Source organism: Sycon ciliatum, chromosome 12 (assembly GCF_964019385.1).
Source record: "Sycon ciliatum chromosome 12, ocSycCili1.1, whole genome shotgun sequence".
In the NCBI taxonomy this organism is placed as follows: Eukaryota; Metazoa; Porifera; class Calcarea; order Leucosolenida; family Sycettidae; genus Sycon; species Sycon ciliatum.
The window spans coordinates 3,211,906-3,239,324 of record NC_088654.1 but is presented as its reverse complement, the minus strand read 5'-3'; the positions used below and the strand labels follow the sequence as shown (position 1 = coordinate 3,239,324).

The 27,419-nt window shown below is 47.8% G+C and overlaps 1 protein-coding gene across 1 annotated transcript; it reads left to right on the top strand.

Moving 5' to 3' along the window:
• The first annotated feature begins 2,996 nt into the window (after positions 1-2,996).
• Positions 2,997-25,329, top strand: LOC135828727 (uncharacterized). The gene is made up of 6 exons (XM_065341150.1): positions 2,997-3,089; positions 8,641-8,814; positions 20,005-20,064; positions 21,781-22,041; positions 24,777-25,055; positions 25,208-25,329. Exons 2-6 carry the CDS (start codon positions 8,682-8,684, stop codon positions 25,327-25,329), a joined length of 855 nt encoding a protein of 284 aa, XP_065197222.1. The 5' UTR covers positions 2,997-3,089; positions 8,641-8,681.
• The last annotated feature ends 2,090 nt before the right edge of the window (positions 25,330-27,419 follow it).

The window sequence follows — 27,419 nt, the reverse complement described above, 5'->3', positions numbered from 1 at the left end:
TGACGTGTTTGCGATCGTAACCTAGGCAATGACGGCAAACACATAAGTTCCGTACCCCGGAACTTTTCACTGCTCGAAAACGACGTATAAAAAATCCGTAGAGCCTCCACGGATTTTGGCACGAAAAATCGTACTCCGGAACCTCCGTACTATTGTAATAGTACATAGTATGTACATATGCCGTTTAAATTGGACATTACTTCTCTGTAAACAGAAGTTTTCAGTTGTCTCTTGTAGTAGGTTCCCCAACATTTGGCTTCAGACTTTTCTTCTTTCAGTTCTGACTTCTAAGTTGAGGAAAAAGTTCTAAGTCCTCGGGCTAAGTGGTCAATAACAAGTGGTCAATATAAGCGGTCAATATATGCTGATATTTGACCGCTAAGAGATCACAAGTTTCTGTGGGGGTCAATAATAAGAGAGTGATAAGTCACCATACGAGACAAGGTGAAATGCATACCTACTATGCAATATTTGTCTCACGCTGCACAACTTCTGATATTCGCAATAGTCACCAACGACTTGCACAGCGGCACAGCGCTTGGCCCATTTGGCAGCATCATCCCCATGTGTGAACTTTGACGATCTGCATGTGTACAATTTCCATGTTTCCGTGTATAGGTCCCAATTAAGCAGCGTATGTGTGTTGCTCGTGAACATAATTTTTCTAAGGTCAAGAAGTAGTACATGTACCAGGCAACTTGTGGATACAAACTGTGCCTTCGTCGCGACATATTGACATCGTTTCAAATGTGATGGAAATCATATACAAAATGTAGCTGCCCATAAAGGGTTAAGTTGAGCGAATATAACTTGTTCAATACATTCATTTTGATTTTCTCTGTCCTATGCTGATGGGTCCTCAAAGGATGAAACAGGATGCTCTCTGCAGGTGTCGCAGTCAATGTCTGTAATAACCGAAATCACCGGACATTGCCGAATTTCGGACTTCGCTTAACCGTTTGCTCCGTGTATCCTTCATTGGAACTTATTCGCCGACTTAGTTGTCCATGTTTCAATCATGGCCAATATCCAAGGACCATACCATCTATGTTCGCTCACCAATCCAAGTTACCTACTTGATCCCTCCAGACACAATTGGGGCCTATCTTCACACTTGTCTCAGGAAGAAAACACAAATGTGCATGATCATTTACATGTCAGGAAGCAACTCAGCCGAAGATTCAAGCAAGTTACATATCTTCTTCGCCACTGTCGTTCCTGGAGGAACAGCTCAAACGTTCGATCTGCACCGCTGCTGCACGTTTCTTGTTCCACTTCTCCCCATCTCGGATCTCTCTCAAAGGCTGTGCGTGCCTGTAAAAATAATGCCTTTGTTTGAGACAAAAAGGCAACGCCACATAGGCGGTGTCCTTTTTCAAATCGCCTCTTGCACTTGTCGTATTTGCTGATCCTCACCCAAGTGAACCGCTGGTGCTTATACATGCTGCACAGTGATAGCATCCGCTTTTTGTAGCACCTGTGCATACTGCACTTAAGTCCTAATGCCTTGCACCAGTCTTTTAGGCTAGTTTCCTGAAAGTCCTTTGCACGAGAGTTTCCCTCAAGACTTGGTGCTTTATTTTGAGTAGATACTTTGCCCGGACATCTGTGAGCTTCAGAGTGTGTTCGCCGGATTGGTCTCATTTTTGGGAGATTTCGACATGAGCTGCAGTTTCTTCGTCAGCGATTTGCTGGTATTCGTTGGTGGCAGCTCCAGTTTAAAAGACTCAAACGAACCAATCGCAACTTTTGTCATGGTTTGTGCTGCCACGTTGTGGGATTCAATGGTCACTGGTTATGTTCGAAGGGTGAATCGGTTATTCCATGCCGTATGACATTGGCGGAACACCGAAAAATCAAGTGCGAATATATTAAAGCGCCAATTATAACTTGGCGGTAACGGCCCAATATCACCCGACATGGCCAAATTTCCGATTTCACTAAAAGTTGGCTCCTACTGTCCATAGGTGGGCTTCATTCTCTGACTCTTTTAAAAGGTAAGACAAGTGCCGGCGAGGTGATTTTCTGAGTTGCAAGGGCGGCAAGTTGGTGCCTGTTCCTCGTGCTTCACGTTAAAGGTATTGCCTTCGGTTGTCTGCACGAATGTTGGCACCGGCATACAGCCGTTGTTCAGGCAAACAGTTATGAAGCGTACGCCTGTTCCGACAAATGCACCCGACTTTGTGCGGGTACGGCCGTGCCAAATAGTGTCTTCTACCGTACCGTGTTTCGTGAGTGCATGAATGACGGCGGCATCGGATATCCAAATCGGGATGTCCAAGATGTGCAGTTGCAGTGAGGAAGTGAAACAATGGCGGACAGCAATGCGAGATTTGCCAAGAAAGAGACGAAGTTCAACAATGGTTTTTTTAGAGGTCTGGCTAAAACATTTTGACTTGCAAGTTGACCCAGTAATCTGCCCGGAGGCGACGTCATCTTACCCCTGGTTTATGAGGGTGTCCCCATTTTCCACGATTTTCTGGCCTGTGAGGCCGTCGACACACATCACTGTATTGACCTTCAGCCTCCACAATTCAGCCTCCACGGTGGCTCTGGAGGCTGACGCTTTGAGCTGCCTGGCGGTGCGGAGTTATCCATGATAGGCAGGTAATTCTCGTCAGAATATCAATTATTGATATATGCCTCGAGAAGGGGGGGGGGGAGTAGTCACGACACTGAGAGCTTCAAAACTTGCTTCCTACTCCTGGCGAGTTTTTGACATGATGCCAAGAAAAGTACCTTTTGCCATAATACGTTCACACTATCACGCAGTATTCTAATCTGTACATGGAAGCACCAATACTCGACCAAACATAACCAAAACAAACAATACCCGACCCAACATAAACAGAACAAACATGAAATACTAGAAACACTCATCAAGCCTCTTTTTGCCCTTTGATCTCTGTTGTTAGTTTGTCTACGTCCTAAGGATCCAGCTCATGGGTCTTACAGCAACGGTGTATTCCTTCAACAAGAATTGCTTGATACGCTGACTTTGACATGTATTCAGGGATATGAGGTTCATGGTAACCCGAAGGTGACTTGCATCACAGCACCTTCCACTACTACCCCACTAGCCACATGCGGTAAGCTTTCTTGTGTGGTTTTCAAATTGCAAAATCAGTGTTACAACAGTATCCCGTGAGCTTGTTCCCAGCAACTGGCTGATTTGTGTGCATGTGTGTTAATTTCATTGTTAGTGAAAAATACAAATTACAATCGGACGTGCTTCAAATAGACCACATCGGCGTTCCATTTGTAACCATCCGCCTCGGTGTGGATAGAGCTAAATCATATTCACTGATGAGACCTTAGTGGTCGAAACAGCGTTGAAAATCGGCTTTCGGTATGAACGTCCATTCAAACACGACTTCGCACTGAGGAGTGTATAATCAGTTAGTATGAACATTGATGAAGCAATTCCACCTCCTCCATATGCGCTCTCTGGCCGACAATGACATCAGCAACATGACTCCAAGTTGTATATACTGCCAGATATAATTTCCTCCAGGCAGCATTGTTTGAATCACTAAGGTCTGATCAGTGGAGATTGAGAATAAAGAATGGCTAGCATTAATTTGAAGTCACATATTTATACATAGAATGAAGCGAAGAATTGTGATCCCGCGCTTGGAGATACGAGATAGGCTAAGACGGACTAAGTGCTTACATATGGTGCAAAATGACACTCCTACATGCCATTAGTGTACTGCGGGCATCATCGATACTTACGCAACAGATTCTAGCACTCTGAGATACAGCAATGTAGCATACTGAAAAAAACGGGGAGACAGTTCAGACTTTTGCGCTCCAACACAGTACTGCAAGTTCGCAAGACGCCCCTGGGGCATTTTCTCCGTCAACTCACTCAACATCATACAGAACTGTGAGCGCATGATCGGGCGAAAATTCTGCTGTTGTCTGCATTGTTTATTATGGTTCTCATACGATGTCACCCTTTGAGTACATAAAACACCAGTATGTAAACTGAGAAGAAGTAGCGACGACTCGGCCATTATGAAATCCAATACACCACACCACCACATTGCGCTCTTGGCCGATCCAAACTCTGCACTCATATCACCATCATCACAGCGAGGACAATTCCGGTGTATAAATTGATATTAACAATGACCCTCTAGACAGCTGTTTCGCTCCTCCTGAGCTCATGAGTGGAGGCATGATGTTGAATGAAAGCATAATAAGAGTAGACTGATCTTTACACGGCTACGCAATTGCGCTCAATCGGCAAAGAAACGTGGCATACCCTAGTGACAAAAGTGATAAAAAGTGATAAAAAGGTCAGGTGATAACGACACGCGCTCATGGCTGGGACAGGAACATGTAGCACGTGTGAAAAGGGGGGGGGGCAAAAAACAGCAGTCAGTCTAACACCAGAAAAGTTAGGGTGCGTTCTTATATTCTCTAGCTTCTAGAAGAAGAAGAAAAGAGAAGTCGAAGAAACTGGGATTACTCAAGAAAGGGTCTCGAAGAATTCGAAGATATTTTGCACATGTCAAGCAAAGTGAAGCGCCAAAGGGGCCGCGATCTTGAATGATGAATGTATGTGCGTATTCGAAAAGGGAAATGCGTACACTCATGACGAACACGTGGCTTTTAGCCGTAGTTCGCATGCGCTGATCCCAAACCGCAGTAATCTCCAAGTTTCAACCACGTCTGAAGCTTGGAGAGCTTTGGAGAGCCTCCTAAAAGTCGGAGAGGATATAAGAAGCGATTTAGCTCAACAGGACAAGACAGCACCCTCGATTTGATACTGAACAATTTTGATCCTTCCACTACAGCGAAGATCATCCCGGTCGCTTTCAGTGACCATGCTGCCGTGGCCAGTGACTTTCACCTCATTGTGCCTCGTGGATCTGACACCACACGTTTATACCGCAACTATCACCGGATAAACCACGATCACTTCCGGCGTGACTTAACCCAGAAGAACTTGTGTAGTATTACCGGCAACGCAAGCGCCATGTGGACCGAGTGGTCTAGCCGGTTTATTGAGGTTTTGGATGTCCATGCCCCACTTCAAAGTAATCACAGAACGAAGAAGCCTTCAGTGCCGTGGATTGACCGGCAATTGTTGTACTTATTACACAAGCGGAATAGGTTGCACCGAAAGTGGCTCTCTGCTAAGACACAGGAGACTTATTCTGAATTTAGTACAGCCAGACGTGCGGCAACTAGCTACAACAGGACCCGGAAACAGGAATTCTACAACTCCAAATTTCAGCAATGTACTGGAAATGCCAGAGAGACTTGGAAAATAATCAAGGAGTTGACAGGCAAACAGTCGACGTACAGGGATCCACAGTGCACGGTGGATGCGATTCGAGACACTTTTTCGAAAGTTGTGGAAGATCCAGCTCGCCCTGCACAGCTACGCCTACCCCTTGGGCCTCCACCTGCGGTGCACTTCTCGGAATTCTTGCCAGTCTCCATTGCAACTACTCGGAAAATGTTGGAACAGTTGGACACCAGAAAAGCCACTGGGAGTGATGATATTCCAGCAAGTCTCCTCCAGATGCATGCTGACATCCTGGCACCGTCACTCACGCTACTATTTAATAAGTCATTGAGAGAAGGACAGTTTCCTGCGGCAATGAAGGTGGGTAAGATACGGCCTCTGTTCAAGGCTGGAGACCCCAGCCAACCCAAGAATTACCGACCAGTCTCCCTATTGCCGATAGTGTCGAAAGTGCTTGAACGTATTGTTCATAAGCAGCTTCTGCAGTACCTCAACACGAACAATTTCTTGCCTACTAGTCAGTTTGGTTACAGACACCAGCATTCCACAGCAGATGCCTTAGCGCTAGCTGTAGAGAACATCAATGAAGCACAAGCCGCTGGGCAGCACACAGGAGTAGCATTTGTCGACATGTCTAAAGCTTTCGACAAGGTAAAGCATAGCATTCTGGTTGAGGACCTCTTTGAACTGGGTCTCACTAGCACTGCTTTGCAATGGTTTTCAGACTACTTGATGTATCGCCGGCAATACGTGGAGACAGGAAAAACCAGAAGTACAACTTATGACAGCCAGTCAGGGGTTCCTCAGGGGTCAGTTCTCGGACCTTTGCTCTTCGTTCTGTATGTGAGGGATATTGCCGGCGACCTTGCCCCTCATGACGTCACCACTATTCAGTTTGCTGATGACATCTCGCTGCGTGCGAGCAGTCCATAGCCAGAAGTTGTCTCCCAGCGCCTCACTGCAGCAGTTCAGTACCTGGCCACTTGGTTGAATAAACGTGGACTGATCCTTAACGAGACCAAGACGCAGATACTCGCCATACCACACCATAGAGCTGCAGCCCTCGACATCAATGTTGTATGCAATTCACAAGTCCTACCAGTAGTCACATCTGCCAAATACCTTGGACTGCATTTTGACTCGGACATGAGTTGGACCACAATGGTGGACCATGTTGCTCGTCGTGTTGCGGCAAAATTGCTGTCCTGCTGCGACATGCTTTCTCGCTGCCGTATCCATGCCGACTCACCTACTTCAGATCTATCGTTTTGCCTGAATTTTTGTATGCTTCTATTAGTTACTACCCGTATTTGACAGTTGCCCAGGAACAACGGCTACATAGGCTGTTCAAACGTGCCGCTCGGGCAGTCTGCAAGTCGCCACCGTGGACCAGTACTGCTCCCCTGCTAAATCGAATGCATGTATGTGATCTACAGGTTTCTGTGCACTTGAATATGTTGTGTTTCATCTGGCGATGTTTGCATGATGCATGCAGCACCCTGTTTGAGTCCTTTTTTGCTGTCGTGCCCTCAACTCGCACTCGGGGAGGCCAAAGCAACTTGCTTGTGGTCCCACCTGCTAGCACTGCTCGTTCTGCTAAGCGCCTAACGCACGCTGGAGCCATTATGTGGAATAGATTGCCACCAGCAGCAAAATGTTCAAATAGGTATTTGGATTTTAACCCTTTGTGTACGGACTGTACAACTTTCGATCCCCTGGGATCGAAACTTTTCAAATTTTCAATCGATCGTAACTCAGTCATTTCTGGGTTATATCCAAAAACTAAAATATGTAAGTCAAAGAGAAAACTCCCAGCTATCCATTAAAACAATCGCTGAAGCGCTCCGATGTGCGCTCAAGCCTTGCAGTATATATTATCAGCGACATAGGTTTTCCAATGCTTACTGGATTGATATCTGTTCGTTGCAACCAACCTTCCGTCATTTTTTCCTTTCTCTTTTTCTCTTGTATCTACTTTTTTTTTTTTTTTTTTTTTTTTCTCCACAATATCCTTTTCCATGTTATTCACAGTGGGTCCAATGTTATTAGGCATTTTGCCTGTTTTGATTTCCACTATAAATAAAGTATACAACAACAACAACAACAAAGAACAGCTCTGGCACTTTTTGGAGAGTCTCCAACTTTTCCGAGAGTCTCCAACTTTTCCGAGAGTCTCCAGCTTTTCCGAGTGTCTCCAGCTTTTCCGAGAGTCTCCAGCTTTTCCGAGAGTCTCCAGCTTTTCCCAGAGGATTTAAGAAAGCACCCTTAGTTATTGCATGTGCCACAAAAAAAACAAAAAATACTGCTGCTGCTGACTGTACTTGTCCCACAGTGACGTGACGGGGAAAGAACAAAGCAGCCAACGTAGCAGACCCAAGCAGCAGCCCCCAAGCAGCAGATCCAAAGGCCCCTGAGGCAATCACTGTCCTGCCAGCCCGTCGCACACAGCCACACCACGCCGCCATACCTGTTGAACATGAACATTGATGTTGCCTGTGCCTTCTGTCATCATCTTCCGCCGCAAAACAGCCACTTGACCCACCGAGAGGCCGGTGGGGCATTCACTCCATTCAGGGCTGTGCTGCGCACAATGCTGCTATATCTTGATCTAGCATTTGATGTTGAGGAACTATCCTGCTTGTCTTGTAATTTCACTCTATCTAAAATTGTAAAACAAATACCTCTGGGGTATGATAGATTAGCAAATCCGGTTTTAGAGTGAGTAGGTGTTTAGGTGTGAGCAAGGTTTGCCCAGTCGAGCAAGGGGAAAGAATGTGCATTACACATGCATGGCACGTTTCACTTGGAAATACACAGATATCCATGGAGATAAAGTGGTGCTTTTTCGTTTTTCGTTTTGAAAAACATTTCCTTGATCAATTGATAAACCTTCACAACGTCTCCGTCAGTTTTTTGCGAGGCAGCAATATTAATACGAGATCAGTGTTCCTGAGCAAAGTGAACCATTTGCCTGAATCATGCAACTTTCCATGACGAAAATCCCATGCACTGCAACACTGCTTCCCTCATTCCAGGCAACAAGTTCCCAATTAAGTCTGGGTCGCAGCACGGCTGGAAAAAAGCTCTTCTGCTTCCAAGAAGGACTTGAACCTGGTACCCTCTATTTCTCAATCATGGTCTTGGACCACCTCACTATAGCTACCTGCTGTAGTTGGGTAAAGGCTCCGTACTAAGACACAGGGATGTTGTGTATCGCACACCTTTCTCCCATCAACCCCATTGTTTGCAAAAGTGGCTGTACTTTCAAATAGTTCTGAGCGCAGGTTTTGAATTGTACTGGGAAGTAGCATATAAACCAACCAAACAACCCACCAACATATTTTCTATATGTTCCCTCTGAACTGTGTTGCTGGTAGCCAAGATATGTCAAAAACCAAGTTTACCAAACGGAATTTTTATGGGAGATACATTCAATTCCGCATTTGGAAACAATGAACTGAGGGGAGTTTGTAACGGTGGCTATACAGCCACACAAGCACCTAAGGCGACTTGCGACATTTTTGGCACGGTGACTGTGATGGGCAAATGCGGTAAGATATCCTGTGTGTTTCTGATTAAGATTGTATAGTGGTGACAATTGATTTGAGCTTCAAGATTTAGTTTAACTTTTAGTAAGAGGAATTTCCTGCTATGGCCTTGTGAACGGAGCTCCAAGCAAATGGAAAATTCCAATCAAGTCAGATTTGAGAAGTGCCAAGAAAGAATACATTACAGGGCAGATCTCTAAAGGGTTTGCTATTAAGGGGGTTCGCGACGGTTAGCGCCATTTTGGATTTCCAATTTTTTTTCTGAAAAATAATGCCTTTCGGAGTGGAAAAATGGGGCGCGATCATGCACAATCGAGTAAGTAGTTTGCCCATGACCTCGCAGCGCGTGCTCGGGTCGAGACAAGATTTGAGGAAGAAGCTCAGCCACTACTACTGGCGGATTTGTTTTGACATTGGCGGTTTTTGGATAGCTTGGTTCTCCTGCTGACGTGTCATGGAGATGAAGATGCGGGACAGTAATCCGTCACCCATGACGCGACCTTGCATTCTGCGTACTGGACGATTCAAGAAGCCGAGGAGGGGGACGCTTCGCAAGATCAAATGATCGATCGAGTTCCTGAAAAATGGAAAGGGCGATCTCCACCACCAACGCCACTGGATTCAACTCCCGCGAAGAAGTCGTTCAGTGCCCCTCTTCACGGTCGACGAATCGTTCATCTCGGGTATCTGGCTGTGGGATTGTCTCCGTGCCAGAATCCTGGATGTGGTTAACCTCTGGCGCTCATTGATTGTGTTGAAGTTAAGAGGTACGGCCTGGGTAGTGTACTTGTCATTCCGTGTCAGCAGTGTGGGATGGTTATAGACCTTATTCGATAAACGTCACAATCACGTGAACCAGGGTCCCGGGAACCAGGGAGTGGCAAGAGACCTGCACTTAGTGCACAGAGGACTCGGCGTGAGAAAATAGGAGTAGAAAAATACTGGTATTTTAGTAGAAAAATACTGGTATTTTACTACTCCCTTGTACAAACTGGGCCTTTCTTGCCACTCGTTTCACGTACGCGTGCCCCAGCTTACGACAAATCCCTGGAGGCGAGTCCAAAGATCACGTTATCGAATAAGTTTTATAGATACAGTGCAGGGGCGGATCAAGGGGGGGGGGGTTCGAGGGGTTTGAACGAACCCCCTAAAATTTTTCCGATCATGGTGCGGTTATTATTATTTATTTTTTACAAAAGCCAGGCATGCGAATTGCTCCTAGGATCCTGGCCTGCCGTAGCGCATATATAGCCCGAGCTGAATCATGCAGATGTTACATTGATACACGTACATTGATATGACCCTCAGACGAACACCTTGCCAATAGGCCTTTCCCAAATCGGCCATTTATTTTGGCCTATTCGGCTTTTCGATCGGCTGACAAAATCGCCAGAATCGGCTGGAAATTTCTGTAAAAGGTGGAAATTTGGCTCTAAAGTCGCAGCCACCTTTCGCAGATAATGGCTACAGAAATTGTATTTGCATCCTATTGAGGCACTAAAACATCAATTTTCGGCGAATTCAGTGCGAAAATTGCGTATTCGGCTAAAAGATCGATGATTTCTTCAAAACCACTATTTTCGGCCAATGTTTCGACCGGCCGATTTGGGAAATGCCCACGGGCCGTGACGCAGGCGCGCACGAGTGGTCATGGCCAGTTGCCCACGACCCTGCAAAACATGTACATGTACTACTTTCACTTTAGCTCATACATGTACATTGCTGACATCACGCAACTACGTTACTTGTTTGACATGTATGTGTAGATTATAGACCGGTTAGGAGGTCTATACAGGATATATAGACCGAGTAAAAGACCGAGGTCCCCCGAGGTCTTTTACGAGGTCTATATATCCTGTATAGACCAACTATGAGGTATATAATCTATTTATCGTGTTCTCCACGCAATAGTTTCTCTTCATATACGACATATCCTTGTAATTCTAGTATTATACTGTAGCCTATACCGCATTGTACTGCATTGAAAGTCAAGATCATTGTTTAAACTAGGTTCAGCATCGGTAGCACAGTGGCTGGGTGGTAAGGAAGAGTTGTGGGTTCAAATCCTATCTTGTGTATTTCTGCTTTCTTCAAAATTTTCTTTTCTAAGTTGAAGAGAAAATTTCTAAGTCCAAGAAGTTCTAAGGAGTCAAATATAAGTAGTCAAATATATATATTAAGGGTGAAACAATTATACCGAGTACTCGAGTACTCGCTCGGTTTTTTCCAAAAAAATAGTACTCGGAATAAATCAGAGTACTCGTTCATACGTACATGCATTTACTACAGAAATCTGCAGTTTCAGGGCAGCAGTCGGCAGATGGTGATGTGCAGGCTGTGTGGTGAACATTTGTTCACGAGTAGAGAGAGCCCAAATGACCCACCAACCAATATACCCGAGAAAAATGACTGCTACTCGGTTCAATCAGGGTTGAATCATGTTATTTTAAAGCCTTTGGTGTGCAATTTTTAGGAGATGAAGAGTACTCGAACTCGGGATCTCAGTGCCAACTTTCACCCCTAATATATATCGTGTATTTGAATACAAATGTAAGCAGTCAAATACGCGATATATTTGACGGTTTAGGTATCAGGGAAATTAGTGGGGTCAAATACTAAGAAGGCGATAAGTATAGATTATAGACCGGTTAGGAGGTCTATACAGGATATAGAGACCGAGTAAAAGACCGAGGTCCCCCGAGGTCTTTTACGAGGTCTGTATATCCTGTATAGACCAACTATGAGGTCTATAATCTATTTATCGTGTTCTCCACGCAATAGTTTCTCTTCATATACGACATATCCTTGTAATTCTAGTATTATACTATAGCCTATACCGCATTGTACTGCATTGAAAGTCAAGATCATTGTTTAAACTAGGTTCAGCATCGGTAGCACAGTGGCTGGGTGGTAAGGAAGAGTGAGTGAGATTCACAAGGTTGTGGGTTCAAATCCCATCTTGTGTATTTCTGCTTTCTTCAAAAATTTCTTTTTCTAAGTTGGAGAGAAAATTTCTAAGTCCAAGAAGTTCTAAGGAGTCAAATATAAGTAGTCAAATATATCGTGTATTTGACTAAGCAGTCAAATACGCGATATATTTGACCGCTTAGGTATCAGGGAAATTAGTGGGGTCAAATACTAAGAAGGCGATAATATAGCCTATACCGCATTGTACGGCATTGCAGGATCAAGCTCATTGTTCAAACTAGGTTCGGCATCGGTAGCACAGTGGCTGGGTGGTAAGGAAGAGTGACTGAGATTCACATGGTTGTGGGTTCAAATCCCATCTTGTGTATTTCTGCTTTCTTCAAAATTTCTTTTTCTAAGTTAAAGAGAAAATTTCTAAGTCCAAGAAATTCTAAGGAATCAAATATAGGTAGTCAATTATATTGTGTATTTGACTAAGCAGTCAAATACGCGATATATTTGACCGCTAAAGCGGGATTCACAGAAGCTTTTTTGCGATGCGACACGCGATGCGACAGACGCGAAACCGGGAAAAACCCAAATCGCAGCCATGTCGCACCCCACGCAACTGCCGCAACTGGGCCATCGCAGGCCATCGCAGAAGTTGAGCTTGGCTCAACTTTTGCGATGCGATGCGATGCGACAATCGATTTGGTGTACGATTTTGACCTTTTCTACAGCAAAGTTGTACAAAGGTGCAAGAGTTGCCTATACATTTTTACAAGTTATGTCAAACCGCACGTGACCGCTTCTTCAACCATGTTCGATTGGGAGTAAAGGAGGAACGCTGCATCGCAGCCTTTTCGGACCAAACCAGTCGACTCAGCGTCCAAAAGACTACAACATATGGGCCAATCGCGGTCATCCGTGCTTTTATAAGAACGAAATGGCGCTTTTAGTGACATTTTGCATACAAATCCCCATCTAGTAGGGCGCAGTCACCCAGTTTCGGTGGAAGTGCGCGAGTTCGATTGGGATTCAAGTAGGAAGGGAGCGTCTCAGCTTTCTCGGACCAAGACCATTCGACTCAGCACCCCGAAGACTACAACTGTTGAAATTTTGATGTTTGCCTTAACTTCCCCTTTAATGACACTGGAGTGCGTGATCAACTAGCTCAAGCGCTCGAGAAACTTGATCGCAGGTTGACGGACCTCGAAAAGAGACTCAGCTGTGTGGAAATTGTTGCTCCACGAACAGGGGTAAGTTTCGAATTTGATCAGCCTCATAGTAGTAGCAGTGGTCGTGGACATTCGTATTGTCGTGGTGGTCAGGTGGAACCACTGATTTGTTGTGGTTGTGGACAACCTGGCCATTTTGCTCTAGATTGCCCACACAACCCTTGGCGCTCGGGAAACTGAGTACGTACTGGTGGTGTGGGACAACTCCCAGTCGTTCACGAGGAGCCAGCAGATGCAGTACGTATCGAGGCTGTATCGTCTGTAGTCCCTACGCTAGATCTCCATGTTCAAGGCAAGTGTGTAACGGCGTTAATTGACTCTGCTTCCTGTGTTTCTATGTTGCATGAGCAACCATTTTTGTCCACGTATGGTGATGTGCCCTTGCAAGCTGCTCCCGGTTTGTGTGCGGCTAATGGTGAGGGACTCCAGGTTCTGGGTGCTGTGGATATTGTATGCTGCATTGGAGAGCGTTCATTCTTGCATACACTTGTAGTGTCTCAATGATGGTCTTGGACCATCTCACTATAGCTACCTGCTGTAGTTGGGTAAAGCCTCCGTACTAAGACACAGGGATGTTGTGTATCGCACACCTTTCTCCCATCAACCCCTACAGCACATCTGCGCTCTCCAGAGGGCCTCTCCATTGTTTGCAAAAGTGGCTGTAGTTTCAAGTAGTTCTGAGCGCAGGTTTTGAGTTGTACTGGGAAGTAGCATATAAACCAACCAAACCGATTTCGCTCGAAATTTGCAGGTATGTTCCCTTTGGGGTGTAAATCGATTGTGGAAAGTCCTTGAAAAAGTTTCTGAAGGGAAACTTGCATACCCTCAAATTTTATTTTTTGACAACGCAACACAATTATTGTGGAAAGGTCACAACAATAAGAGACAAGATCAAAAGGAAAGATTTACAATAATAATAATAAAACGTAGCCTGTAAAATGTAAAAAGTCACTGAGTACAGTATCCATGTCCAGTATTTATAATAGAAATAATCTGCTGCAATATATAGATTCTCACATGCGAGCAACCTGGGCCTCAGCAACAACCAGCTCAGCAGACTCTGGATGCCGAACCGATCGCTCACGGAAAAGACCCCGTGAACCCCGCAAAGACATGATGTATGATCGCAACAGGGCAAATGAGAGACGGCATCTGATGTAAGATATTGCTTGGAAGTACTGCTCCTTCCTTCTTTCCGCTCTCAATAACGCGATTCGGCGATAGAGTGATGTCGCCGCTCTTCCCATGCCACCACTTGCCGACAGCACAACAGGCATGAACGTCGCATGCTCCACCTCTCTCACTCGCTCTTCATATCATCGTCGCTTTTCTTTTTCATGGCGCCGATAGACAGTGGTGTGTGGTGCAAATCGATTTGAGCGTGCATGAGGATTAATACCCCGTATACCAAGTAAAGTACGCTCAAAATGACTGCCCCACAAACCACTGACCGCTACAGCAAGCCGCGCATGCTCCTCCACAATAGCAGACCTGTATCTCATTCTCTCTCCAGTGAGTGGCTGCAGCAGTGGCTCAATGGAGACATCGTGACAGGTCTCTTGAAGGCGAGAGGCTGTCACATCCCGGATCTCATTATGGCGGATAATGGTAAACCCACCAAGGGGACATGATAAAGAATGGTCAATACCATTGTCCCGTCCACAAGAGCAATGAGTTGGTAACCTCGGCGGCATCCAACCATAACGGAGGCACAAGCCGTTGATGAACTCAGCTTTGCTCAGTGAAAAGCCATACCCCTAAAAAATTGCCGAATAATCTCATTATTTATGGGTCTACAAACGAGTCACACCACAGCAAGTACAAACAAGCCAACAAAACAAAACAAAACAAAACAAAACTCTGTTATGTTCTCATGCACACCACTACTACTAGACAACAGGAACTAGTTTGGTGACAAGATAATAGAAACTAATTATTTACATTCTCAAGTGAGGAAGAAGAGCAAGGAGAAGAACACATGAATCCAGAATATGGATGCGTGCATGCGTCAAATAGAGACATGACGTAATCACGTGAAGCAAGGCGTATAACGTAACAATACGCGTTATACGGGTGATAATAACTTGAAGTACATGCGCAATACATGAGTAGCTAGCATGATACATCACGTCCCTTCTGAGATAGAAATATAACAATTACATTTACATACATGTATCTCACGCCCCTTCTGAGATGACAACAAGGCATCTAATACCAACTAGAAAGGACGGCAAAGAAGATAGAGATAACTGAATACGAACATAGCTGAGCTCAACACGAGACAGAAAGACGCACAGGCAGTCATAAGTTTGGCCACGAGTGTTCGAAAGATTCAGCCTAGACGGGTGTTGGCGGCTTCGCTGACAGCGCCGGACTGGCGGGGCAGGCTGAGTGATGGGGGTAGCAGGCATCGGCTGTGCAGGTGCTACGGGCAAGACAACAGGACGAAGAAAGCGGCGGTTTCGCCAGTACATTCGGCCACTGGGAAGCTTGATCATGTAGTCGCGGTGGCTCCCAATGGCGACAATGGTACCGCGGGCGTTCCACAACTTGCTGCGGGGATCTTGTAGATCCACAGGGCAACCAAGGTGGAGGGCAGGCAGAGAACGGGCAGACTGGTTGTAGTGCTGACTGGCTGATTCAGACTGGGCAGAGGCATGACTGTCGATTTCGTCAGCGGTTTCTTGCCACGCTGGGGCAAAACTGGTCCGGTGGACAAGCACGAATGACGACAGGGGGCGGCCAAACAGAGCCTGCGCTGGGCTCTGACCGGAGCTACGGGGAGTGTTACGCCATTCCAATAAGCCACGACGGAAGGCATCGACATCAATGTCTCCGTTGGTGGTGGTCTTGTACACGAGAGATTTGATGGCCTTGACAGCCGCCTCTGCATGGCCATTCGATTGTGGGTAATGCGGACTGGATCTGACGTGGCGGACTTGCCAACGCTGACAGAAGGCAGAGAAACGCTGCGCTGTGAACTGCGGACCACCATCAGTCGTCAGGACAGCTGGGACACCGAGATCCGCGAACCAGCCTCAGAACGCACGGACTACGTCAGCGGAGGTGGCGGTGCGTCCTATCTTGGCAACACAGGGCCAGCCGGTCTTGCGGTTCACGTATACCAGGAACTGGTAGCCTTGGCACTCGAACAGATCCGCGCTGGTGCTCTCAAACGGGAGGGCAGGACAACGATCCTCAGTTGCCAGCATAGGTTCCTTCACCTGGGAAGGTGCATGGTGACGGCATTCAGCGCAGCTGCGAACGATATTGTCAATGTCGTTGGACAGCTGGGGCCAATACACCACCTGGCGAGCACGAGCCTTGGTACGGTTGAGACCTTGATGAGCAGCATGCAAGTCGTCAAGCACACTACGCCTGAGGGAACGCGGTACCACAATGCGAGGACCTTTCAGTACCAGGTCCTGGTCGACCGTAAGATGATGACGGACTGTCCAATACGGCTGGGCAGCAGGACATAAGTCGCGTTTGTCGTTCCGGACGGTGGTGAGGAGTGCCTGATAATCCGAGTCAGCTCGAGCGGCTTCTTGCAATTCGGCAAACCGGAGATTGGCAATCTGGCCTTCGGTGTCTTTCCGAATGCAAGCGCGTATGGCAGGAGTACGAAGGGCTGGGTGTTCACCGAGCTCATCGTCAGGGGTGGGATCATCCACCGGATTGCAGGACAGCGCGTCGGCGAAAGCGTTGTCAGTACCCTTACGCCAAGTGGCATGCAGCTGATATGGACGAAGCTTCATGAACAGGCGTTGGAGCCGGGGATTCTCAATCTGATCGAGCGAGTACGAGTTAATGATTGGTGTGAGGGGCCGGTGGTCGGTGACAAGCTCAAACAATGTACCGGCGAGGTAGAGAGAACATTTCTTCACCTCCCAGACGACAGCTAGGAGCTCCAGTTCGATGACAGGATACCGGGATTCTGGATCCGACAGAAATCGACTGCCACACTGGAGAATGCGCCACTTGCCATCTTGCAACTGCCACAGAACGTAGCCAAGGCCATGCAAAGCAGATGCATCTGTCTCTAGGCGGAGTGGCTGGTCACGTTGGAAGAATGACAGCGTTAATGGTGACAACAGCTCAGCCTTGGCAGCGTTGACTGCGTCTGTGTGAACTGAGTCCCATACAAACTCGTTGGACGTCTTGAGCAATGGGCGCAACGGGGCGGCGTGCTCAGACAGGTGCGGGGTGAACTCACCACACTGGTTGATAAGACCCATAAACGATCGGAGATCAGTGCGGTTGCTGGGAGCTGGAAACTGGCTGATAGCTTTGACCTTGGCATCATCGACGGTCCAGCCATCAGCACTGATGCGGTAACCACAGAACTCCACGGCTGGCATACCGAACACAAACTTCTTGGCGCTCAGAGTAATGCCATTCTCCCGGGCGCAGAGCAGGACATCTCGGACGTGAGATCGGTGGGTGGGCAGGTCATTATCGTAGACGAGGCAGTCATCAACGACCTTCTGGAACTGGGAGATATGAGCGAATGCGGCGTCGGTGCGGCGATTAAACTCGTATCCGGCAGAGACCAATCCTTGTGGGTTGCGTAGGTACCTGTACCGGCCCCAAGGTGTCATGAATGTGGTCAACGGACGGGAGGCCTCGCTCAGAGGAACTTGCCAATAGCCGTGGCGGGCGTCTAGCTTGGTGATATATCTTGCATTGCCAACGCTGGATACAGCGTCACGAGGGCTTGGTGCGGGGTGAGCAGGGCGTTCGACTTGGTCGTTGAGCTTTTTGAAATCAACGGTGAGCCTCTTCTCGTTTGTCCCCTTCTTGTCCACGATGACAATCGGGTGACACCACGCACTGGGTTCGGTGACCTCCTCGATGATGGCATCCCGGACCATGTCATCCAGCTGGGACTTCACTTGGTCACGGTACGCATGCGGGATCTGGCGGGCATGATATGCAGCGACAGGCTTAGCATCAGCTCGCACTCTAATTTCCATAGGTCCACCAAGCATCGGCTTCAACACAGAGTCATCAAAGACGTCAGCGAATTCAGCTAGGAGTTCGGCTCTCATCGTCTCTGAGTCGGTGGCTTTGGACACAACCTTGTCCGCAGGTGCATTGGGAACGACCGATGGGACTACCTGTTGGACTGCTGCGATTTGCTTCGGCCAGCCGGACGGCAAGTATCCCAGGGCGTGCAAGGATGAACGGGATAGGAGGGCATCAGTCAAACCATCATAGACATGAATGGTGGACGTGTGCTGGTTTGGTCCACAACTGAGAGTCGCCGAAATCTTGCCAACAGGGGTGAGACTGGCGCCATCTGCGGTACGAACATCGTCGATGTCGTCAAGCAGGTTCTCGACAAATCCGCCTAACTGGTCAAGGTGTTGAGTGCCGATGGCATCAACGTCGCTACCAGTATCCGGGAGCCAACTAAGAGCAACGGGCTCTGGCTCGGTCACAAGCTGGGTAGCAACGGAAACTGTTGCGTCGTCCAACAGAGATGCTCGGTTGAGTCGCAAGTGTGCGATCTTGGACGACTTGTCCGGCTTCTTGGCAGGCCTGCGGCACATTGCCCGGAAGTGACCCGTTCCATTACAGTTGAGGCACACTTTGTTGATCGCGGGACATGGCGATTTCGTGTGCGCTGTGCATCCGCAGTTACGGCACTTATCACGAGCAGAAGTGTGCTTCGCCTCAACTGGGGGCTGTGAAGCTAACTTCGCGCGCTGATAAGACGACTTCCTGGCAGCATTGACTTGGCCGGCGGTAGGGATGTGGTGGCTGGTCTGTGTGGCTGCCTCTTCTGCACGACACACCTTGACTGTCGCCTCCAATGTCACGTCGGAGGTGGACAACAGTTTGTGACGGGTGGTGTCGTCCAGGATACCGATCACAATGCGGTCTCGCATCATGTCCGCGTGGACCCGTGCAAGATTAGTCTTGCACGTAGAACAGGCACGTGCCAAACAGGCAGAACAGAGCTCGTGTTCCACAAAATCACACGTGTTAAACAACTCCTTCAGGGAAGTGTGGAACCCATCAAACATTTCCCCTTTCTGTTGCGTGCGCTTATAAAATTCAATTCGATCAAGTATCGGGTTTCTTTGTCGGCGAAGAAACTGCTTGACCGCCTCCAAGACGTCACATGCATCAGGATTGGTCGCGATGACAATGGTGCCCTCCCTGATAAAACGTCTGAGGTCTTCGTCCAGGCACTGACGGATGGCAGATACCCTGGTTTCCTTTGACTGTGCTGTCAGGTGCTGGCACCGAGAGAAGTCTTCCCACAGTTCCTGCCAGGCAGCAAACTCTGACAGGGACGCGGAGGACAGCAGCATGGGTCGCTCCGCCGCGACAGGCTTTGGAGCTGGCGGTGCTGGCGGCGAGCGAGGCTGACTCTGTTGAGTAAGACCAGTGATAATTGCATCGAGACGCTTCTCTCGCTCATTGGCTGCCTCCATCTGCTTTTTGAAGAGATCGGCAAGAGCAGCGATATCTGCGCTCGGCACACTTGGTGCAGCTGCATCTGACATTTCGGAAGACGGTCACGACTAGAGAAATAAATAATATTTAATTGGACCTGCAGGCCTCGTGCGAACACAACCGGGATGCACCACGGGCAAGAAAAACACAGGTACGAAACTTCACTGCGCCATGTTATGTTCTCATGCACACCACTACTACTAGACAACAGGAACTAGTTTGGTGACATCAAGCCAACATTGTCTCACCTTCGAGTGTGACTTACAATCGAGTGTGACTTACAATCGAGTGTGACTCACAATCGAGTGTGACTTACAATCGAGTGTGACTTACAATCGAGTGTGACTTACGATCTAGTGCGACTTACAATCGATTGTGACTTACAATCGAGTGTGACTTACAATGGAGTGTGACTTACAATCGAGTGCGACTTACAATCGAGTGTGACTTACGATCGAGTGTGACTTACACTCGATCGTAAGTCAGTGTGACTTACAATCGAGTGTGACTTACGATCGGAGAAATATGGTATGCACCACAGACACATGTTTTCACTCCATCTTGGTGTTTTCTTGTCCAGACACCTGTAATCCAAGGTGTACGGGGGGACTGATGTGTGGTAACGGAACCACATGCCAATGTAAGACAGCGTATTTTACTATTCTACTTGTTAAACATCATGTGTGGGTGTGTGTGTGTTCTACTCTCCCATGTCTCGGGGGCGGCATGGCCAAGCATTTGGCAGCTGTACACCAGGCCAGGTGTGTGTGTGTGTGTGTGTGGGTGGGGGGGGGGGGTTGGTGGGGGGGGGTGTCGACGCGTTTTCAGTGCCTCCTCGATCGGCTGTATCTTGGCTCGTTCAAGGAGAGTGGTGTTGGAGATGTGCTCCTTCCATTGTGTGTCTCTGGGAATATCCAGCAGGAAGCGAACGCAGCGATGATGAAAGGCTGCAAGCCGACGAACATCCACGGCCTTAGTTGCCCAGGTCTCACAACCATACAGCAGCGTCGACAAGACAACGGCCGAATATACGTGCACCTTCGTCTTGATGGAGAGATCACGATTGAAAAAGACAGATGAGCGCAATGTGCCAAATGCTCGGGAAGCTTTCGCCAAACAAGCCGAGATCTCAGCAGTCATCTGGCCCAAAAGTGGTGTAAATGCGTCGACACCGCTGGTTAGGCCATGTTGCTCGAATGGATGACTCCCGTATGCCAAAGTGTATCCTCTTCGGCGAACTGGACAAGACCCGTCCATGTCATGGCCCCCGAAAGCGGGGATGGAACAATGTTGTGTCCGACATGAAGGAGCGCCAGATAGTGGACTGGTACGACCTCGCCGAGGACAGCAGAGAGTGGGGATCAGCATGCACCACCACTCCTCCGACCGAGCCTGTCACCTTAGACTTCGTTTGCACTTGTGGAAAACGCTATCGCCGTTGCCTGGACTTGACTCGCCAGGCCCGATTCTGCTCGTGACTTGAACACTGTTGGTTCCTTCGGGATCTGCCATCATCTCCGAATGGGCATAATGTATTGTGTGTGTGTGCGTGTGTGCGTGTGTGTGTGTGAATGTGTGTGCATGCGTGCATGTGTGTTTGTTTTCCCAAATATAAGTCCTTGCGTGGCAGGGTGACCGGAGTTAGCAATCCACCAGCTCGCATGTACCTGCGATGGGGTTTTCTCTTGGCCAACATAATAATTATATGATGCATTCTGTTACCCTGCAAGTCGGTATGAGGCTGTTTTGGAGCATATGCATTACATTGAAACCTTTCTAAGGTGCCGGCTCAAGGGACCTTGCAAATGTGGTCCCTGTGTACAGGGGGTCTTCTTTTCAAGGGTCATTGGACTGGAAATAACCTCCATTGGTCCTGGTTGTAGTGGTCTCCTGGGACAGGTGGTCGCCTTATCAAAGTGGTCGCCTTGATAGGTTTTGCTATACTTCCAGCTCTTGCTGTTATTGCTCTTTGCTCCTTTCTGTGCTGGCAATCAGAGCTGTTTGACAACCTTGGGGTGTTTCTGGTCGCCAATTCTTACCCTATCAATACTCTTAATCCATCGTTCTAGTGAAAGCAATCCCCAAAGGGAGAACTGTAGGCATCTTGGCTTGATGAGGCAGTGAGCCAAGTGCGCCCACGTCTGCTCATAAATACAAGCTTACTGTGTGCTCGTGTACTGTCAGTCTGTATCATGGCTGGGCATTTGTCTGCCGCCGTAGCTTTGCACCGGCCATACCAAACGCATACTGTAAGACCAGTAATGAGCATTTAATTCTAATGATTTAACGATTTGTCCTATCCTGTATCTACCTATCCTTTCACCCATTCCCGGCCCCTATCTGTCGCCTACTACAGATGTTATGGTGCATACTCCCAACCAGACCAGCATATCCATGCAGCATACCATCCAAAGTTTGGAAGCAGATGTGGAGTACTACGACCAGGTGGCAGGCGAGTGGTTTGAAACGCATAACTTCACGGTCGACCTCTTCCAGGATCCAATCCGCATTTTGATGAAGGTCGGACACCAGGGCACGTATTTCCGATCGCGCATCAATATGTACGTCCCGGAGTGCTACACAATTTCACTCACCACCACCGGCACCCCACCAACAGGTGAGACCCCGTCAGGCTGTACCCTAAAACTTGAGCTTGCCACTCCCATCAAGAGTACATAACCCCCAAGAGTGTGCAACTGCCTGCGCAACCTCTATAGGGTGCTGCGATGACAGAACTTCACTTCACTTGGCACGGTCCAAAACGTTACGCTGGCAAGCAGTGCAAAGTGACCACAAGCGAGTTGAACGCAAAGCAGGGTTGCGTACGACCCTGCATCTGTCATGCACAGGGTACAAATGTGTGCGGGTTTCATCAGGTGATGTGAAGTTCTGCCGCCCTGCACCCCATGGCTGGAGTTGCACATTATTGGGTGTTATGTACTCTTGCTCGAATTCAGTACTTTATCATCTCGTGACCAGCCTCTTTACTGTGAACACAGACTTTCAGGCATTCACCAGATTTTCGACCAGGCTCAGCATCAGAGTGGAAAGGGTTTGTGAAATGGAAAACTTCTAAGCGTGTAAGTGGCTGTGCTTGAGTTAACGGACAAGTCAAAAATTTGTAGCAATCCCTGTGATAATATACCTTTGTGTGGTGTCCAGTTTTTCCGGATGCTGAAAACTCAGTCTAACTTAGGGTGCGTTCTTATATTCTCTAGCTTCTAGAGGAAGAAGAAGAAAAGAGAAGTCGAAGAAACTGGGATTACTCAAGAACGGGTCTCGAAGAATTCGGAGATATTTTGCACATGTCAAGCAAAATGAAGCGTCAAAGGGCCGCGATCTTGAGTGATGACATGTAGTTTGTATGTGTGCGTATGCGGAAAGGGAAATGCGTACTCTCATGATGAACACGTGGCTTTTAGTGGTAGTCCGCATGCGCTGATCCCAAACCGCGGGAATCTCCAAGTTTCAACCAGCTTGGAGAGCTTTGGAGAGCCTCCTAAAAGTCGGAGAGGATATAAGAACAGCTCTCGAACTTTTCGGACAGTCTCCAACCTTTCCGAGGGGATTTAAGAACGCAACCTTAGTCTCAAGAGAACCATGCATTTTTATCATTTATTGTTGGCTGAACAAGGTTTCTTAATGGACTGGTCAAAAGTTGTCATCATAGTTCTTTTAGAAGTGTCATCCAGTGCTGCTCCATTATATCCGATTATGCAAGTCAATGTCATGCCGGGCGCTATGCAGACCAAGGTCGGGGAATATCGAGTTTTGTCCCCGGTTAGGGCGCGAACCGGACTGATGAAATCAGATTTAATTTTAAATGCCTCGGATGGAGAGCCAAGGATGATTTTATGGGAAAGAAAAGGACGGGGGAACTACAAGTCATCAGTGGTGTTAGTGGACAGTATAGCGTAACTTGTAGTTCCTTGGTCCATTTCCTTTCCCATAGCATTTTTAAAGCAGTTTAAAAATGAGCACAGCCCTGTTCACTGTAGGGATTTCTGTCGCGGTCTGTATTGGCTTTTTGATGTCCACAACATCACTTGCCTACAACGACCAACGTTGCATTGCACTAGGTGTACCTGAACTTGACATGTGTTGGAGTATAAGTGAGATCATGCAGAGTACAACCTGCGCTGACCGGACGCCATCGGTGCAGCAGAAATTGTCCTGATATGACAGGATTTCGCTTGATCCAGGGATGCACGTTCGATCCACAGCACTTTGGTGCACAGAAATTGTCCGGTCAAAACAGGATTCCGCTCGGTGCAGTGGCCTTGGGAAGACACATGAAACGTGATTTTTTTAACAGACTAGTACTGTCATTATCATGGCACACAATATCATGGTTGGAAAAGCCACATGCTTTCCTGGAAATCCATTTCCTTACTGAAAATACACTTTACGCTTTTGCATTTAAATCTGCCGTATGTGCTAATTCAATGTTGTTTTGTCTCCTCCAAAAGAGAATGTGGTCGACCTTGCTTGTCATTTACGAGTGTTTGTGTCCAGGTGAATGCATGAGAGAAAGAGGGGCTGTTTGTGTTCGTATGAGTATGTGTGCGTGTGTGAGTGTGTATGTGTGTGTGTCTGGCCAGAAAATGTCACTCCAAATAGCTGTATGGTGTAGACCAGGCTGAATAGTGACGGTCAATTCTTCAGCCTTGCAAGCTGTTGAATGGTGTAATCCCAGCACAAGTTGCTATGGCTTCTGCCGTAGCATTGCTATCATCGCCTCCGGCGATGGGCGTCAAAGGTCAAGGTCAAGGTGTGTGTGTGTGTGTGTGTGTGTGTGTGTGTGTGTGTGTGTGTGTGTGTGCCGCCGAATTGGTCCTTTCGCTATCATTGCCCACGGCAATGGGCAAGTTCAAGGTTCAAGGTGTGTGTGTGTGTGTGTGTGTGTTGGTGTGTGTGTGTGTGTGTGTGTGTGTGTGTGCATATGTCTGTTCGTGTGTGTGCGTGTGCAGATGTCTGTTCGTGTGTGTCCGTGTGTGTATGGGCAAGTGCGCACTGATAGTATTTGCTTGCATGTGATGTACACATGTACGTACGTAAGCTCAGTAGGCACGCCTATCTGCACGAGCGGAAACTTGTAGCCACTCATGACGTACCAAATTCCGCGAATATAAGTGGCACCTTTTTACACTAAACTTCTTGGACGCAGAAGGGGGTGGCCTTATAATCAAGTATGACATCCTAGCAACGCGACTATTCCGAAACACATGGCCCACAAAAAGGGTAGAGTGACTTATAAAATGTCATGGGAAATATGGTACCGATAATCGTATCCCCAAAATCCGTACGCGATGATAATTCCTCTCATCATGATCTCGTCTCCTTTCCCTACAGGCTACCCTGTGTACACCTGGCCAATGTTCCCGTTTGCTGCATACGACACTAAACGAGCAGCGGTCACCCTGTCTTTGCCGACGGTTAACCCCACGGCCAAACTGAGCGTGCAGATTGGTCTATTTAAAGGCGCCAGCACGTCGATCACCACGTCCACCAGCACCGTAACACTAACAAATGTCAGAACAACAGGGCGCTTCTATTTCCGCATGCTTAGTCTCGCATCGAAATACAGTTCCTCGTCTGCATATACTCAGAAAGTGTTCTTCCAGATCTCACGTAAGTTATCAGTTGGTGTCTGAGTTCTTTAAGGGAAGGTGAGGGGTGGGAGGAGGGTAGGGGGGAGGGGGGGGGGGGGGGGGTGGTGGGAGGAGATGTTCCGAGACCAAATCTATTGTCAACATTCTGCTGCGGGTTGCTTGTGTGTGTAGCATTATGGGTGCACGCAGCTTCGTTCTACCGCTCGAACTATGCTGCTGTGTTTGAGAGTGCTGTTGCTACATGCTCATGCTTTGCTTCTGCCTATGGTTGTGTGCACCACACGTCACGGTGACCATGTCGTCCAAACAACATGGTGCATGCACGCGTGGTACCCAACGTGGCAATCTACCTGACATTGAACATGACACTCAACGTGGCATTTATGCGTGGCGCTCGCCCTCGATGCGGGCGGCATGCAACAGGGCATTTAACCTGACATTTATTTTACCCTTTACCGTTTGGACGTACAGCGCTGGACTGGTTCACCGCAGAGAGCTGGGATTTTCCCTACTGATAGCCAAGATGTACGCGCAGAGGGTGCTGACAATTTTTGTGTGTGATGCAATATAAAAAGGACTTCTTGTGGACGCAGTATGAAACTCGGATGTTGAGATGCTGTGCTTCACATGCACACCCGTAATCCCTCATATTCCATCCATGGTTTTATCGTAATGTATTTGTTTGTATATGGAAGCACAGTCACGAATTCTAGCACACTGCGCTTACCTATTTCTGGCGTATGCTGAGAATAAATGCTTCCCATTTACCACAGTATGCACCTTCACGTAAATACAACCCATATGATATGCATATCGATTTTTTTGTCAGATCTGGATAAGAAAAACTCCTGATAAGACAAACAAATGTGTTCAGTCACTTCAAATCGTCCTTACGAGGTTTGGCTGTACATGTATTGCCCTATGGTAAGAATAATGATGGGTTGCTATCTCCACTTACCCTGCCATGCATGGCAACTTATAATGTTCTGTATTTAACCCCCCCCCCTCCTTCACACACACACACACACACACACACACACACACACACACACACACACACACACACACACACACACACACACACACACACACACACACACACACACACACACACACACATACACACACACACCCAGTATGTGTGCTCGATTATCCGGTTCCCTTGCCTATCCGTTTTTTTCTGGAAATCGGATGTGTGCGGTTATGCGAGGTCTGACTGTAGTAATAAACGGATACTGAAAAACATGAAAATTTCGGTGCAACTTTAATTTCGGTGATTTCGATAGAGAAACCAGGCACCTCAATCGAAATTGTGTCGGAAGGCTACCCCGTCTTGCCAAAGCATTTTGGAAGTTGGACTAGTTTCGGCTCCACAATCCAGTGTGTCGTTACTATTATAGCTTTCATGGCTGAGTTTGTTGGTACGTCTGTTGGCCCTGGGTTCCCAGTACCCAGTTGCCGAGGCTGGTTGGTAAAATAACTCCAATTTCACTTCAAGGTACCAGTGCATCTAGTGTCTGCTTTGATCAAAGCAGCGTGCTGTCTATACTGGTTACCCCAGCAAGTGTAGGGTGTGCATAGGTAACTGTCTTGGCCGTCCTATTCCGATGTACTCCGTGTGGTGTAGACCAGGTGTGCATTGGGGGGTCGATTCACCTGGCTTCGCCAGTTGTGTGGATTAGACAGTTATCTGGCGCTTGTCTTGATCTGTTTCAATCAGAATCAGATCCGCTATCGTTGCTATAAAGAGAAAATCTGTGGGTGCACATCCAGTGCATTTGCAGATTTGCGTGCTTCTCTTGCGACGGGCGTATGCATTGTACATGGTGTGTGTGTTTGTGTGTTTGTGTGTGTGTGTGTGTGTGTGTTTGTGTGTGTGTGTGTGTGTGTGTGTGTGTGTGTGTGTGTGTGTGTGTGAACTCCTCCGAACTCTTCTTTCTTCGTAGTGAGTTTAGGGCCACGGGCTGGCTCCTGGCTTCTGCCAGGGCCAGCCCTGGTGAGTAGAAAACACTTAGTGACGCGGTGTTAGACAAGGCAGTCTTCATCTTGCTGCCGCGGAGGAGGAAAATTCAGCGTTGACGACATGGCCACTTCGGATGTGACCACTCGCGCTGACCCTCTTTCGCCTGGGTGTAGAGGTCTTGCAAACCCTCGCCCAGAGTCTTTCCACTCGCGTGCACCAGCGGCTCGAAAGGTTGTTCTGTCTCTGGGAACGTGGAACGTCAGGACTCTTGTCGACACTGACGGAAATTTGAATACGGCGTCCAAAGCAAAAAAATCAAGGAAAGTTTGTTCGAATATTCGCGAGGAGAGAAAAATTGACCTTGTGTGTCGTCAGCTCAAAAAGTATGGAATGGACATCGTTGGCCTCCAGGAGACGCTT